The sequence below is a fragment of the Alligator mississippiensis genome, chromosome 3 (genome assembly GCF_030867095.1).
Source record: "Alligator mississippiensis isolate rAllMis1 chromosome 3, rAllMis1, whole genome shotgun sequence".
Taxonomy (NCBI): Eukaryota; Metazoa; Chordata; order Crocodylia; family Alligatoridae; genus Alligator; species Alligator mississippiensis.
Genome location: NC_081826.1, coordinates 60,131,570 through 60,147,623, shown reverse-complemented (window position 1 = coordinate 60,147,623; position 16,054 = coordinate 60,131,570). Strand labels below are relative to the sequence as shown.

The 16,054-nt window shown below is 41.7% G+C and overlaps 1 protein-coding gene across 1 annotated transcript in view; it reads right to left on the bottom strand.

Annotated features, from left to right (window-relative positions):
• The window catches only part of TRPA1 (transient receptor potential cation channel subfamily A member 1), a 74,799-nt gene extending 61,889 nt beyond the window's left edge, over positions 1-12,910 (bottom strand). Inside the window, exons 1-6 of the mRNA XM_006277018.3 lie at positions 12,695-12,910; positions 6,492-6,654; positions 3,935-4,110; positions 2,802-2,909; positions 1,042-1,150; positions 572-717 (exon numbers count right to left, since the gene is read on the bottom strand). Coding sequence (XP_006277080.1) covers positions 572-717; positions 1,042-1,150; positions 2,802-2,909; positions 3,935-4,110; positions 6,492-6,654; positions 12,695-12,814 — 822 coding nt within the window. The 5' untranslated portion in view covers positions 12,815-12,910. The remainder of the gene's footprint in view (positions 1-571; positions 718-1,041; positions 1,151-2,801; positions 2,910-3,934; positions 4,111-6,491; positions 6,655-12,694) is intronic.
• Between the last annotated feature and the right edge of the window lie 3,144 nt (positions 12,911-16,054).

Genomic DNA, 16,054 nt, shown 5'->3' with positions numbered 1-16,054 from the left:
CAACCTGGTCTCACAGGGAAAAAGAGGACGTGGCCCAGCTTCACAGGGGCTCAGCTTGGCTCCAACTGAGCATGCAGGGCTTGAGGATTTGGCAAGGGGGAGATGGATATATTAATGGCCACCACTCCCCCAGCTCCAAAATTTCCCAACCCATGGGGAGCCTCACAATTTAGATGTGATGTCTCCATGGGCCAGAGGTTGAGCACCTCTGGACCATATCACAAATAGTAATTCCATTTGCACCATACACCTGCCAGCTGCTTAAATTCAACACCAGTGCAGGCAAAGACATAACTGCAACTTTAGCCACACCCCTGGACAGTATTTAATTTTCTGCTTGTGCAGCCACACCACCCAACTGTTGTTGATGTAATAGTCTCTTTTGTAGCTCTTATCCTCTGGGAAAGCTTTTCTATATTTCCCTACCTTGGATTTTCTGCCTATTTAATTTGACAACATCTGTTCACTAAATTGCCGCTTCTTCTACTTCTGCAACGACCTTTTTTGGCAAAATACAGTTTGTATGGGATAAATATACTATACAAAAATTTTCTTACAACTAAAATTGTACCTGTTTTAGATCAATTTGTGCTCCGACTTCAATGCACATTCTAATCATTTCCAAGTCTCCACTTTGAACTGCCAGATGAAGGGGACTGCACTTTCCATTATTGGTAAAATTGATGTGAATTTTAGCAGAATAGCCTAATTCTTCACCTAAGAGAAAAAGCAAAATGCACTTTTTAATATAAATACATAAACAAGAAATTAAAATTAAAAACCCACACAAATGGACAGTGATATTTACTCCCTCAGTACCACAGTGTAACTTCTCAAGGAGCTCTCTGCATACACCGAAGGAGGCAAATTACAAACCATTCCTGCAAGAGTTACTTTGCCCATGGGAACAGCCTCAGTGAACTTGTAGAAAGTTAATCATACATACTGTATAAGTGTTTGCAGGACCAAGGCCAGCTTTGAGAGGTATGTGCTGAATGTCATTATAATTAATAAAACTGAAAGAGATTTGAGCGTATTTACCTTTCTTTAAAAGTATTTCCATACATGTTTTTGCACCGGAAAATGCAGCTGCATGGATAGGCATACATCCAGTTTTGTTTGGTTTACATATCTTTCCCCCATTTTCAATCTGCAAAAGTGTTCATAAATAGTATCATAATATGCAGGAAATTATGACCACCAATAAATATTTTGTTAATGACTAATTGTCGCATTTGACTTCCTCCATTCTTATATATATATATATATATATATATATATATATACACACATACACACACACATGTTGATAATTTAATTTGAAAGCAGGAATACATGTGTATTTATATATGTGTTCTCTGTCTGTCAGCTCTACAGGCATATTTCTATATGTTCTTAAAAGACGTAATTTTAATAGCAATCAGGGGTGGGGGGCAGTTTCATGCACACAAAACTGATAAACACTGACACAATGTCCACACATAATCCCTTAAAACAGCATGCTTGATTTTTCCCATTTATTTTTATAGTATTCAGAAATATCATATTTCTTTTGACATACTTCACAAAAGAACTACATATAACAAATCCTATATTTTTTTAAGAATGGAGGTATTTTTTCATAATATACTGAAGGATTTAGTTTACGTGTTGTTTTCCTAGAACTCCTTCAGATCCAAGTAAATAAAAAGCATGCCAAAGGAAAGTAAAATACTTAACAGGCAGATGAAAAATATTTTTCATTTCAGAGACATGATAAAAATGTCTTCTTCAGCTTAGTCACCACGTTTTCCAAAGGGTGCACATTTACTTAATGACTACATGACAACATAAGGTGCACACTCATCTGTAACCTAAGTGTCATGACCCAAAGGTCTGATTTTTTTGTGTGTGTGTGCTTCGGCACTAAGAATTATCCCCGTGGGTATACAGCTTTGTTGCACGGAGGAGTTCTGCTGCGCAGAGAACCCGCGTGCAGGGAAGTTTTCCCGCCACTTTGCAGCGATCTTTGCAGGGTGCATTTCCTTTGCAGCACAGAAATGCACGGTGCAAAGGTTTCCTGCTCATCGTATGCAAATTCGTGCCCCGCAATTGGCTAGTTCTAAATTATTCACACGTGGCGGCTAGCGATTGGCCTGCTAGCCGTATAAGAGGCTTGAGCAGTTTCCGCCCAAGCCGAAGAGGACTCCGCATCCATCTCATGGGGACTCTGGGTGTGCGCGACAGGGTAATAGAAACCCTGTGTGTCGCTCAGAGGGGTTTGGAGGCCTGATCCACCGCCCACCTCTTCCCGTCTTTGAACGGAGCCTACTATAAGACGTAACGACGAGTTTAATGCGAGCTTGTCCTGGACATCCGGAGTTTGTCGTGTTCTGTCTGCGTGGAGCCTTGCAACCTCCACGTGTGTTTGTGTTTTTTGTTGTAACCGCAACTCAAGCAAGTTCTCAGCCTACACCATGACCATCTCGGTGTAAGTAAAATAATCTTAAAATCAACCGTTACGTGTCTGTGCCTAATTCTAGCTCGGCGCCCTCCCTTTCCGATCCGGCCTGCCCGGGCTGCTGGCCACAGCCCGCGTGCAGAGCGACGTAAGCGACCCGGGGTCAGACCCGGCGCACACACTAAGAACCCTGCAAAGTCAGTGGGAATCCTCTCATGCTGACATGAAGGAACTTTCAGGATCAATACGTTAGTTGTCATTTGTGCTTCTTACAGAAAAATAAAGACGACAAAAAAACCACACAGTAATTTTTACTTACACAATCAGAGGCAGTTAGGAGACACCAGATAATTATACATACCAAAAGTGTCAGGGCTTCAGGATTATCTTTATAACATGCTACAATTATAGGGGTGTTCCCAGCTTCTCCTTCTAAATTAACATCTGTACTGCTGTGCTGAACCAATATCTAGATATTTAAAAAAATGAAGTGTTGATTATCATGCATTTGGAGCATTGTTGTTGCTGCTGTTTCTTTCCTTGACAATTTTAATGAAATGCTGCTAATAAAATTTAGCTTTCTGATAAAAAAAACTTTTGCATAAAAATGTCAACTAAGTTTACTCAGTGGAACATAAGAAAGAAATTACACTCAGCATAAATGTCACAGGATAATTCTGTGGATAAACCCAGCTTCTGAAAGTAGATTAATCCTTTTTGGGGAGTCAGAGGCTGACCATCTCAACTATTGTGTAAACACTTCAAGGCCTATGTTTTCATCAGAGATAAGCCACCTGTATATGTATATACCTGTATATGTATACTTATGCACTTGAGAAGTTAGTTAAATTGTGTACACAAGTAGATGTTCTGCCATTAATAAATATATGCATGGATTTTGTAAAGGGAAGGGGGAGGCAGGATCAGCAACCAGAGCTGCAGGGGTGGCTGCATTTCTCTTCTCTGTGCTCAGTGGCACGTTCTCTCTACTGTCATTCCCCTCCTCCCTTCCCTCAATTGCCACTATCGCTTGCTGAACCAGGAGCTGGAGAAGCTCCAGAGCCACTCCTGTCCCACGTCAGCTGGGCTGCACAGGGAGCTGGGCTCAGCTGAGGATAGTGGTGGTGGTGGAACGCAGGGTCCCCCTTCCTGAGCCTGTTTCTGGGCTCACCTAGGGGGACCCAGTAGGAAGGAGAAACCCACCCACTGCTGCCACTGTCACTGTCCCTGGCTGAGCCAGGCTTCCTATGCAACCCAGATGGAGAGGGGCAGGAGTGTTTCTGGAGCTGCCCCTGGGTCAACCAGGGGCAGTGGAGACAGCAGAGGCAAACGGGGAGGGGAGGACTAGAGGGGAGAAGACATGCCTCTGAGTTTCTTACCTGATTCAGGGACTTAAAGCTGGTCCCTGGCTGCTGCTCCTGTATGACCACACCACTGCAGCCACTTGGAATCTTTCCTTGAATGCATATATATTTACTTGGACTGTAATCTTACCTTAACTATTTCATTTTGAAGGGACTGCACAGACATATGTAGAGGAGCCATCATATTGGAGTTCAGGATGTTTGGGTTAGCTCCTTTTCTAAGAAGTAATTTAACACTCTCAATCTGGTTTTTCTTTGTAGCCCAATGAAGTGGGGTATTTCCAGAAGAGTCTGTCACATTTAATACTAAATCAAAGAATAGAAAAAAAAGTTAACACTACAATAAACATATAGCTAGTAAATGTTCAGATGGATTTAACTGAAAATTGATTTTCATGTGAAGGTCACATTTTCATTGGAAGTTTAGTTCTGCAACACTGGATTAGTTTAACTCCATCATCAGTTGTAACAGACTCCTGCTGCTGCCTCCAAGCTGCCCTCCACAAAATAAATTGATGCATTGATTATTATGCCAAATCCAGGAATGATGAAAGGAAGAAAGGACTGTATTAAAAATGTCAACATGCCGCTGTGAAGAGAGCAAGCCCAATATGGTTAGGATATAGCAATGACCCTTTTATTATTGGCATCTGAACATGAAGGCTGTAGCCTATAAAAGCTTTTTTCCTTTCTGAATGAGGTGGTCTAAAAGGTAACACCCTACCCCATTTTCTGCAATACTTAATATAAAATGGTAACAGAATCAGGAAGACAGATGAAATTATGAGTTGCTTTCTGTCCTATTCTTTTTCTCCCTTTCTACCCTTTCCCCACTCTGTTCTTCCATTCTTTGTTAATGTGTTGTCAATGAACAGTTCGGAGGAAAGAAATGCATGGTAAAAATTTTTGTAGGAGGTAAATAAAGTACTATCCTTTACTAATACGCAGCGCAAAAGACAAATCTCCAGTTGGTGTAAATTAGCACAACCCCACTGAACTACTGAACTAATTCATATCAGTGACCCTGGTCCTGGACTGGTGGAGGGGGATTGGGTGTTGGCAACTTTGTAGTAGCATATGAAATTCAAAATATGAAAGTCAAACTTCAACACAAATGATCAGAATTGAAACAATAACCAGACTGGTATACTGAAAGTATTAACAGACCAAAAGGTTTTAAGATATAATCAAACTTGCAAGTCAGGGACTGACTTCCTATTATCATTTGTACAGTCGACCCCACATCTACAACTGGAGTTCCTCAGTGCTTGTGCAAAGCAAATAATAAGTTAACAATACCTTTATCTATGTTTTTTCTTTCCCTAAGGCCTACATCTTTTCTATAAATAAGATCCCCTACAGACTAAGTTCTCCAAAGCCCAATGTTGAGTAAATGCTTACTCCTCTGCAATATGACATCATTATGAATGAAATCATTAAAAAGTACGTGTGTGAAAAGGGACCTCAGGAAGTCATATAGTCTAACTCCCCTGCTCCAGGCATGATCATTCCTCATCATTAGAATGTTCTTCCTAATATACAACCTAAAATTCCACGACTGTAGTGCGAGGCAAATTGCATCTCACCCTTGCAGCTACAAAGAAAAGTCTCTCTCAATCTTACAATCACCCTTCAGGTAGTTGAAGACTGTTACCAAATCTTTCCTTGATCTTATATTCTTCAGACTAAATAATCCCTTTTCTTTCAGCCTTTCCTCATAAACCATATTTCTTAGACTTCTAATCATGTTCATTGCTCCCACTGGACTCTTTCTTATATGTCCACAGTTTTGTTTGAGTGAAGGGCCAAAAACTGGACAAAATAAATGATAAAAAACCTACAAACTTAAATTGCCTTTATGTGCCTTAGCTATTGGCTCATGAAGTCTGTATTCATCAATGTAAGTGATTTGGAATTGGATAAGGTATGTGTATTTGTGTTTTGCATAGTGCCAAGTATATTTTCCCCAAGGATATTAGATAGGTCTTTTGTTTTGATGTATGCTTAAAGAGTAGCAAGCATATAAAATGGATCTGTTCGTGAAACTCATCTGATAATTCTATCTGCTTAAAGTAATTTTCAACGATGAGAAATTTTTCAAATCTATATTTGGAATGTTTCCATATGAAAAGATACAGATCAGTGAATAGTAAAATTTAAGCACTAAAACATTAAAATGATTTATTCAGGAATCCAGTACTGAAAATGAATCTTCTAACAATACCAAGTGTGGAAATTGATTATTGTATTGTCCATCTGCATCATAATCATGATGTATAGTCTCTCTCACATTTGAACACCTGAATTAAAAATGAATCACAAACACAGTAAACTTAATTAAAAAGTATCTATTTCTCAATAGGTGCTGATTTGGTGTCTCCATACTTACTAGATGGGCCAAACTGGCATTTCCTCATAAAAAGGGGTGTTAGAATACTAATGATCCAAATCATAATTGATATACAGGAAGAGATGTGACAGGCATTTTCAATTTTATATGCTTTAGACCTGTATTATTAAAGTTCATTTTCAGGGACATTAACTCGTAGTAAAATTATCAAAACAGTGTTATCATGTTTTAATGGTAGAAATGGCAGTAACAACTCCAAGCTCTACTTTAAGTAATACTTTTTATTTCAGGAACTAGTTTCTTCAAAGTTATAGAAAATAATTCCATCAACAGTTACCTTCATATGAAGAATCATCTATTATCATCTGCATCAATTCAATTTGACCTCCTTCTGCTGCATGATGCAATGGAGTGGCATGTAGTTCATCCACTTTGCTAAGTCCAGAACGATTCTTCTTAATGAAACTCCGTAATCTGCAAGTACTTCCATCTGAAATCACCTTATTTTGGATACAAATATAATCATGTTCTATTTTTAGCAGACTGTTTTATTAACTTCATATGCTAAAAGTAGTTCTGTATATTTCCCCTGTATCCTATCAGTATCAAAAGCAATAGGCCAACAGTAAGAAAAATGTAGAGTGTAAAAAAAAAACAAAAAACCCCAAAAGCTACCCACAAACACTTCCCCCTACCTTAAAATCACTAGCAATTCTGCAAAACTAACAATTCTTTTACAACTACTGAACAAAAACATATTATCACCTAATGCAAATACTTAAGCATACTTTATTCATATAAGTAGTTCCATTGGCTTCCGTGAGATTATTCAAGTGAATAAAGTTACATACATGCTTAAGCATTTTCAGGACTGGTACTAAATTCAGTTCTGCCACCTGCTACTGGAGTGCTGACATAACACAAAGGGTAATAGGGCTGAAAAGCTGTTATTTAAAAGGAAAATACAAGCTCTGATGTCAATATATCATCTAGAAGGAATCTGATTGTGCACACACACACAAATTTTATATTTAAAAATCTAGGTAAGACTTGACCCTACAGAGTCAAAAGGAATTGGGAGCAGGAGCCAGAAGCTGGGATCTGAACTGGATCCAGTGGTCAGTGATTCCCAGTCAGGAATCAAGGACTGGGATGAATCATCTCCCAGAGCTACAGAAAATAGTCCTTGGGCCCTTATAAGGTCAGACCAGATAGTAGCAAGCTATTTGGACAGCAGATTGCCTTGTTCTTCCTCTGACTTGTTTGGAATTTTTTAAGCTGACTGTGCTCTGAACCTCTGGCTTGAATACACACCTGTTCCTGTCCTGGACTTCCTGCTCAACTGTGTGCAACTCTTGACTTGCAAACCTGGACTATGACTGACACCCAGCTTTGACCATACTGGTAAACTCCTGACCTAATACAATCCTCTTGGACTGACTGCTTATATCCTGATTCATCCTTACAGTTGGGAGCTAGCAGCTCAGGAAGCTGGGATCTGTGCTGTAGTCTGGAGCAAGGAGTCAGGAACCAGAAGATCTGGAAGCAAGAATGTGACCTGCAGACAGAAGTCACCAAGGAACCAGTAGGCAGGAACTAGGAAGCAGGAGGTAGGAACAAGGAACCCAGAACTAGACGGAAAGGCATCTATCCTAATGAGTAGCTTCCTGGGTACTGAAATGCCTGCTGTTAATCAGCAGACAGTCACACCCCTGCAGGTAACTGTGACTAATTAGGACAGCAAGGCCCAACCCAGTTGGGCCAGCTGGGCCCTAATTAGTCTGCCTACTGCATCCACATCTGACAGGTCTGAGCTCATTTTTCCTGAGTATATGTATGACAGTGATGCTTTTGATTCCATATTATTTTTAAATAACACAAAATATAACAATTTACCCACATTAAATAGTTTATATAGACCTAAACAGAATCTTGTTATTGCTATTGTTATTTTGTATATGTTTTTATGTACTATTTTAATTATTACAATGGACCAACAGATGTTTAACAATTTGAATTGGATTCTTCTCTTATTTACACTGATGTGGCTCTAAAAAAATTCCATTTAATTCCACTTAAGTAATGTTAAAGTACATGAGCTTTTAGGTTTAGGGAAATTACACATGCTAGTGAAAAGTACAAAGAAAAGCTGATAATATTTCAGTTCTGGATCATCTGAATATTTTCATTCCAAGCATCTTTCTCCCATTGTCCTAAGTGTTCATGTGTTTTCTAGCACCATACAGTTTATTTCACCCAGGTATTCATATATGCAATATGTTTCAATGAAGGACTATATTTTGCACCTTCACCTCGTTGTCTTTCCTATTAAGCTGAATGTCATTAAGATTGCTTTTAAGAGAACTAAGATTGAAATTGCAACCCCTTGGAAAAACTGCAATTTCACCTTACAACTTTTCCTTTTGGTTTGCATAGTTTCTTGTTTCACTTTGGTTATAATCCTGGTAACCACTATTGCATCTGACACTCAAAATACCAGTTACAGCTATTCAGATGTACTATTACAGAAAAAAATGCTTTGTTTGGCTGCTATATTTATTGGATTTATTTTTCTTTCTTTTTCTAACTGATTTTCCTGGCTTGCAAGTATTAAGAACAAAATGTAAACAAACAGCCACCTTGATTTGATTATAACCAAACAGCAACATAGTTTGACTTATTGAGTTTCAAGGATATAGCCAGCCACTGTAACATACATGAACAGATACACATACTTTGCATGTTCTCTATAAACAAAGTACCAGACCATTAGTACATCTCTAGCTTTCTCCTGTTCATGTTCCTATCTAAGGCTATCATTTTTAACCATCAAGAAGGAATATTCTTAAGTTCATATCTGCACATAGAATTCTTTTCAGCCCTAGTCAATATGTAAATACAAGCTGTTATTTTCAGAATCATCAAGAGCTTTACATACTTAGTGTTTTTCTATATGAAAAACATAATCAAGAATATGTTTGATACAATAAGCAATTATTCAAGAAACTTACAGGAAAAGGCACGTGTTCAGATATATCCTTTTTGTTCCTAGACTGTATTAATAGTTTTTCAAGCCAGTAAAAGGCATCAAACCTTTTTTTTTTTTTAAATCTTGATAGCCTATACAGTTGCAAACATCTCTTGCAAAAATAGGGCAGGAAGAAATCACTTCAGCTATGTTCTCAATACTTCAGTTAAGAGAAAACAAATTCAGCCACTTTCAGGAAAGTTCCTTGCCTATTGTGCATGAGTGATTCACTGACTCTACCACAATGATTTGGATAACCAATGCTATATAGTAGTGGTGCTCAACCTATGATCTATACAGGCTCTGACCATGTCATCCAGCCCACAGAGCTCCTCAGGGGTCTGAAATTTGGCAGCAGGGAAGCGATGGCAGCATTAATTGCTGCAGCTCCCCCACCACCAAATTTCCAGACCTGTGGAGAGTGCTGGGGGGGCAGATGACATAGCCCTGCATGCTGAGTCACATCAGCGTGTGGGTCTACTCCATGGCTGGATCCAGGGCACAGAGCCAAGCCAGGATGCCAGCTTGTACCTGTGGACCAACCCTGCACTGGATCAGGCCTGAAGATGGACCATGTGAGATTGGGCCCATGGACCAACACCTACACCACTCCTCCAGCCCATGGAGCTCAATAGGTTGAGGACCACTGCTACACACAACTGGAATGTCAAGCCTTTTGGATAAAATTCTAGATTTCACCTCCCCATATTCATAACAAGACTCTAGAGGGACATAGCAAGACAGATTTAGTCCTGGAGCAGTGGCTGAGCATAGGGCAGTGCTGGCTTCAGCCAGGGGAGGTGCAGTCAGCCACTGCTGCATGGTGGCTATTTTTTGTGCCCCCCCCCCCCCCCTGCGCAACTGTTTTGTGTGTCCCCTGGTTGCCCCCTCCCCCACACACACATAGCACTATTTACTGTGCTGAGCCTTCATGAATTTTTAGAATTTAAGACCTGAAGAGTCTCTTAGATTAGTGGTTCTCAACCTTTTTTGTACCATTTGTACAAAAACCCATTTGTAAACATTGATGGCTGGTTCCTACCTAGTGCCCCTCTCACTCCTACTCCCTGCCCCCTGCCCCCAAGCCCCAGCCCCACACACTGGGGGGCTGGGGGGGGGGGCTGTGGCATGGGGAACCCCAAGCAGGTCCTGGCAGGCAGGAACTCTGCCAGTCTGCAAGGGAAAAGTCATAGTTTCCCATGTTTTTCTCCTTTAAAGGAGAGTCCATTTTTTAAGTTTGTTTACAACCCTTTCATATATCCTTGCAACCCACTTTTGGGTTGTGACCCACAGGTTGAGAAACACTGTTAGATCATCTTAATTGGACCTGTACATCAGTGCCCATTAAATATCACTCAGGTACTCCATGTGGAACTCAAAAACTTAAAATGTGACTATAGTTAGTATCCAGCTAAATGATATGTTCCAAAGAAGCATCTAAGTCTTGATCTGAGAACATCAAAAGAAAGAAAAATCATTTTCTTTGATGACTTGTTCTAATAGCTAAAAATGTGTGCCTCGCTTTTCACATGAATTTATCTTTCTCAGCTTCCAGCCATGGATCTTTTTATGCCTTTCCCTACTAGATTAAAGAGCCCATCAGCATTTGGTATTTTCATCCCATGAACATAACTGTATACTGTGATCAAGTCACCTCCACATCTTTGTGATAAACTCTTAGTGATAGAGCTCTCTTTAAGTCTCTCAGTGTAAAAGCATGCTTGCCTTCTATTTAGGATCATGCATAGGTGAACCCTCCTTCGTCCACAAAAGATAGCTGGATCTACTTTGCATTGTGTGAGGGGAGGAAAGTACCTTGAACTGGTGCCTCCTATGCACTGCAGAGCTGTGCTCCATGAGAGATCCCTGTGCCTCAGTAAACATAGACTTAATATAAGTCAAACCTGGAACAGGATGGAGACAGTTTGATGCGATTGCATGGCTCCATAAATCATTCCAGTTGACCCAAAAGCTGTGGGAGGTACTGCAACAGTAAGACTTCAGGGGAGATCTCAAAGAAATAATGTTGTGCAATCCTGAGTATGAGAGATATTTCCATCCCTGGGGCTCTGATGCTTCTTTATGCATGGACTAATTGCTTTGGCTGTACACAGAAATGGGGATTTTTACCTTTTATGCTTCCTTATTAAATATGGCTACCAATAAAACATATTCTGGTAGCAGCACTTTGATGGGTATCTCGTATCAGTGATTCATTGGGAGTTGCTGGATTCTGTGATGAAGAACTAGATCTGTTACTACCATTACAAAAGGCAAATCAGAGCAAAACCTACTAAAGGCACCCTTTTGACACATTTTTGCCAAGCCTTAAACTGTAACAAATGCACACCCTTAACCACTTCCACTCCAAATGAAAGAGTGCTTTCTGCCTCTTTTAAACTTCTGTCACTTTAGTAATAGAAAAATAAAGTTCTGGGACTGAAAAATAAAGTCTGGCTCCTTTGTTGTTGATAATGTGCCCCAAACTTTTCTGAGACCTATAGTTGCATAACACTCACACTGAGGTTAAAGGGAGCTTGCTGTTGGCTTCATAAGGAAATCCCTCTCCCCCTTTCCCCATGTTCACCAACTCCCCTGACAGTACATGAGAAGACATTTACCATCCCTGCTCCTGTGTGTCATGACACCTGGATGCTAGTGTCACCAGGAGAAAAGGGTCCCAAGGTTTCCAGTTCTGTTCCTGGTCCTAAGCCCACTTGCAAGCATGTACAAGCATGAGCCCCACTTGTGCAATCCCATGCAGTGGTAACTATTCATGTGGATCAGCCTCTGAGAAGTGAGCTATAGTTCCTGAATGCTTGTGCTAAATAGACAAGTATATCGCCTGAAGTTGAGCAGAAGGCAGGGTAGATTTGCACTCTATGGAGTAACCAAAGTAGGTAGGTAGGTAGGTAGGTAGGTAGGTAGGTAGATAGATAGATAGATAGATAGATAGATAGATAGATAGATAGATAGATCATCTATTTTAGCTATTGGATTTGAACCTTATCCACTCACCAAAGTAGATCATCTAGGCAAAGTAGATATAGTAACTAGATACAGTAGATCTATTCTCTTTCTTTAACTGTTAGATTTGTACCTTCTAGACTAACCAAAGTAAGTAGATAGACAGATAGACAGACAGGTGATAGATAGATCTCCAAAGTAGATAAACAGACAGATAGATGGATGACAGACAGACAGACAAACAGATGGATAGCTGTCTATGTTAGCTGTTAGATTTGCACCTTCCAGACTAACCAAAGCAGACAGACAGACGCATATCCGAAGTAGATAGGCAGGTCGCTAGCTCAACCGATGGACCGCTACTACTGCGGTTAGTCTAGAAGGTGCAAATCCCCACTGCTGTCTTGTGGACTTCAGCCTAACCCGGCTCGCTGCATCTACCCGTCCTGGCTGTGCCCGCCGATGCCAGGGGTGCCCCCCGCCCCGCCCCGCCCCGCCCTGCCCCGCATCAGGCAGCCCCGAGTGCCTCCCGCGCCCGCGTTTACCTTGAAGACGTCCTGCGAGGCGACTGAGGCGGCGTCCGCTTCGCACACGACGCCGTGGTAGGTGTCCGGATCCGCCGCCTTCTCCCTGCCCTGGAAGAGCTTCAGCAGGGAGCGCCTCATGGTCCCCGCCGCTCCGGCCCCGGCCCCGGCCCCGGCCCCGCGCCGTGCTGCCTCCAGGCACCTGGGAGAGGATCAGAGCAGGCGCTGAGCCGGCGGGAAGAGCCCGCAGCGGCCGCGGGAGGCGGAGATGAGCCCCGCCGGGCATCGGCTCTGGAAACACCCCCTGCGGGGCTGAGCCGGGCCGCCCACACGCCTCTTACTGGCAGAGGGGAGGTAGGGAAGGTGCTGGGCTCAGGGGCGAGGGAGATTGGTCTACCGGGAGGGCTGCTCTCCAGTCCGACAGAGAAATCTAAAAGAAACCCGGCAGGGAAAGCCATAAGGATCATTTGAAATCCGTGAGGCAGGCACGTTTTGTAGGAGCAAGGGCTGTGAGTCTCAACCGGGGGCTCTGGAGGCCCTCCCAAGGGTGTTGCCAGGTTAGTGCTGTTCCATGCACAACCCAGAGATTTCCAGCCGGGACCCACAGACTTAAAACCATGCTGACCACTGTCAGCTGTCATCTTCCTGAGCTCCTTGCGGCAGAAAAATTGCTCTGTTATTTCTCTGTAGTCAAAAAAAAAAAAATGCAAGAAAGCTAGCAGCTGGCATATCCTGAGGGGTGCCACAAAGCTATCAAGCCTATGGCCAGGCACCTTGGGTGCGTTTACATGTGCATTAATGCACTTTTCCCAACGCACATTAAATTTAGTACCCCCAGTGTGAGGTACTACATAAATGCCCATGAGGATGCCCTAATGTGCAGTACTGAAAGCGCACATTTTTAAAGTGACGTTTAATAAATGACTTCCTGCCCCTGAGGCAGGGGGCTGGACTTGATGATCTTCAAGGTCCCTTCCAGCCCTAATGTCTATGAAATCTGTAGTAGCCTATTTTATTGTGCATTAGTGTAATTGCACTTTTTAATGTAATGCTTTAATGCGCAGTAATATCAGTACACACAGTAATATTTAATGCACAGTAATTAAAGCACATGTGTAGATGTGCCCCTTGCTTTTCAAAGGGTTGAGAATCACTCCTAGAAGTTTGCAAAATCCTTCACAATTGTCTCGGGGGGGGGGGGGGGGGGAGGAGGGGAGTTCTCTCTCTCAGAAATTTGGTTTGGGTAAAAACCAAGACAGCTTGTATTGCCCCAAAGAGGATCATGCCCCAGCAAAGATGTCATCGAATTTAGAGTTTGCAACTTGCTCTTTTCTACAAGTGAAGAGAAATTTTCTCACTGAGAGGAGTGGGAAGTCCCCTCCTCTCCCCTCAACCCAATATGACATTCCACCCACTGGGGAAAAAACGTGTATTAGCAGTCACAAAAAATAGAAATGTGAACATTTTCCCCCACATTTTTAACTGATTTTGTGAGGGATTCATTTTAACAATCTTATTGATTTCACTGTGATTGCGCAGCTGTAAATGAAATAACCTAAAAGATTTTAAGTTGGTAGTGTGCTATTCTATTCCTTGAGTTCTTTTAAGTTTCCAGCATATTACTGGCTACTAGACATCCATAGGATTTTGTATCATGTGCTCAGGGCAATAGTACATTAAACATTTCCAGTGCAGTTATTTGAAATTAAAAAATAAGCAAATGGAAGACTTAAGGCAAGACTATAACTTTGATGTTGAGAAATCAAGCTCCCAGATCAGAATATTCTGCTACAATGTGTTCTTGTCATAGAGCACATCTACTTAACTCAGATGCCAAGTCCAGTATAATAATACGGGAAGGGAAACAATTCTGTCTTCAGAAAAACTAGACCAGCACCTAACATATATATAATTGTCTCTCTTTCTGCACTACTGTACTAGACTCAACCTCATCAGTTCTTAAAAAGTTAGGTCAGCCTTTGGGCTTCTTGATTTCACATGCTCATTGTGGGTTATACCGGAAACTGAGGACTGGCCATGAAGTTTAAGAGTCAGTTTAAGAAAATAATAAGAAAGGTAATGAGAAAAAAGGACAAAAAAAAACCCCATTTACAAATGATTAAACAACTTTAACTGATTGCACTCAACTTGGGATACCTTAACTGAGTCATCCTTCATTTAGGAGCTTTAACAGCTTTATTTAATTCAGGATACCTTTACAAAAGTGTTCATATATTGAGTGAACTAAGGGGTCTTTAAAGTTCAAAGATTTAGAATTTCTGTCAGTAACTTTCATGCAAACTTAAAACAGAAGGCAATTTTTTCTAAGGTACATTAAGTGATCTGAAGGAATTGCAGAAGTCAGGTGCTCAGTCAGACAATACTATAGCTCAGCGAGAAAGTTACTACTGCCTATAATTATGATCCATTTTGCAGTAATTATTATAGGCTATGAAACTGTATTCTTTACTGCTTTTTCTTGTGTCATTCAGCAGAATTCTGTTCCTTTTGTGTACCTAAAAGTAAATTTTCTAGTAACATTGTTGGCAATCGTGTACAGATTGTGATTCTATTATTCCTGCACTGTGCAAGCATGGGCTTTGAGCATAGATTAAGCATGTTCATTAGGCTATGCCTTGGCCAGACAGGTACACAGCTATGTATGTGCGTACCTGAACTGAAGTCCAAGAAAAGAGTAGGAAGAAGGAAGCAGTAGCACACCTTGCCTCCCTTGAAGTTTTAGCCCAACTGCTAGCTGTCCAACTTCTTTCCAACTTCCCAGCACAGTACCCTAACCAGCCTGCCACAGATTAGCCATTATCCAGGTCTTTCTCTGGCATTCTTTTTGAAGCTCAGTCACTTCCTCTTGCGTTTAATAATGATTAGATGGAAAACAGAGAAGAAGTCTCTGCTCCACTGAACATGTCTATACAAGATGCTATGGTGCAGTAGCAACAAGCTACTGTGCCGTATATCGTTGCTACCATGCCATAGGTGACACGTACGGGGGGCATGGAGTGGTACATGTCCCCCCATAAGATTGGCCGCCGCTGAAGCCGCCACCAGCTTCTGCAGGTGGTCACCACTTGCCACCTACTCCCCTCACCCCCACCCCTTGCTGTTGACGCAGCCGCTAGGGTCTGCAAGCAGTTGCTGCTCACCGCTGACATCACCACCAGTATCTGTGGGCGATCCCCGCTTGCTGACACCAATGCCAGGATCTGCGGGCAGTCCCCACCTGCTGCTCATCGCCATGGTGACCCCCCAGTCATTCATGTACTGGGCAGTAGAGTTGTGGGCACTGACCGTGATGTGACATGATGCTACTGCACAGTAGTAATGAGCTACTGCTCAGTAGCTTGTTGCTACTGTGCAATAGCA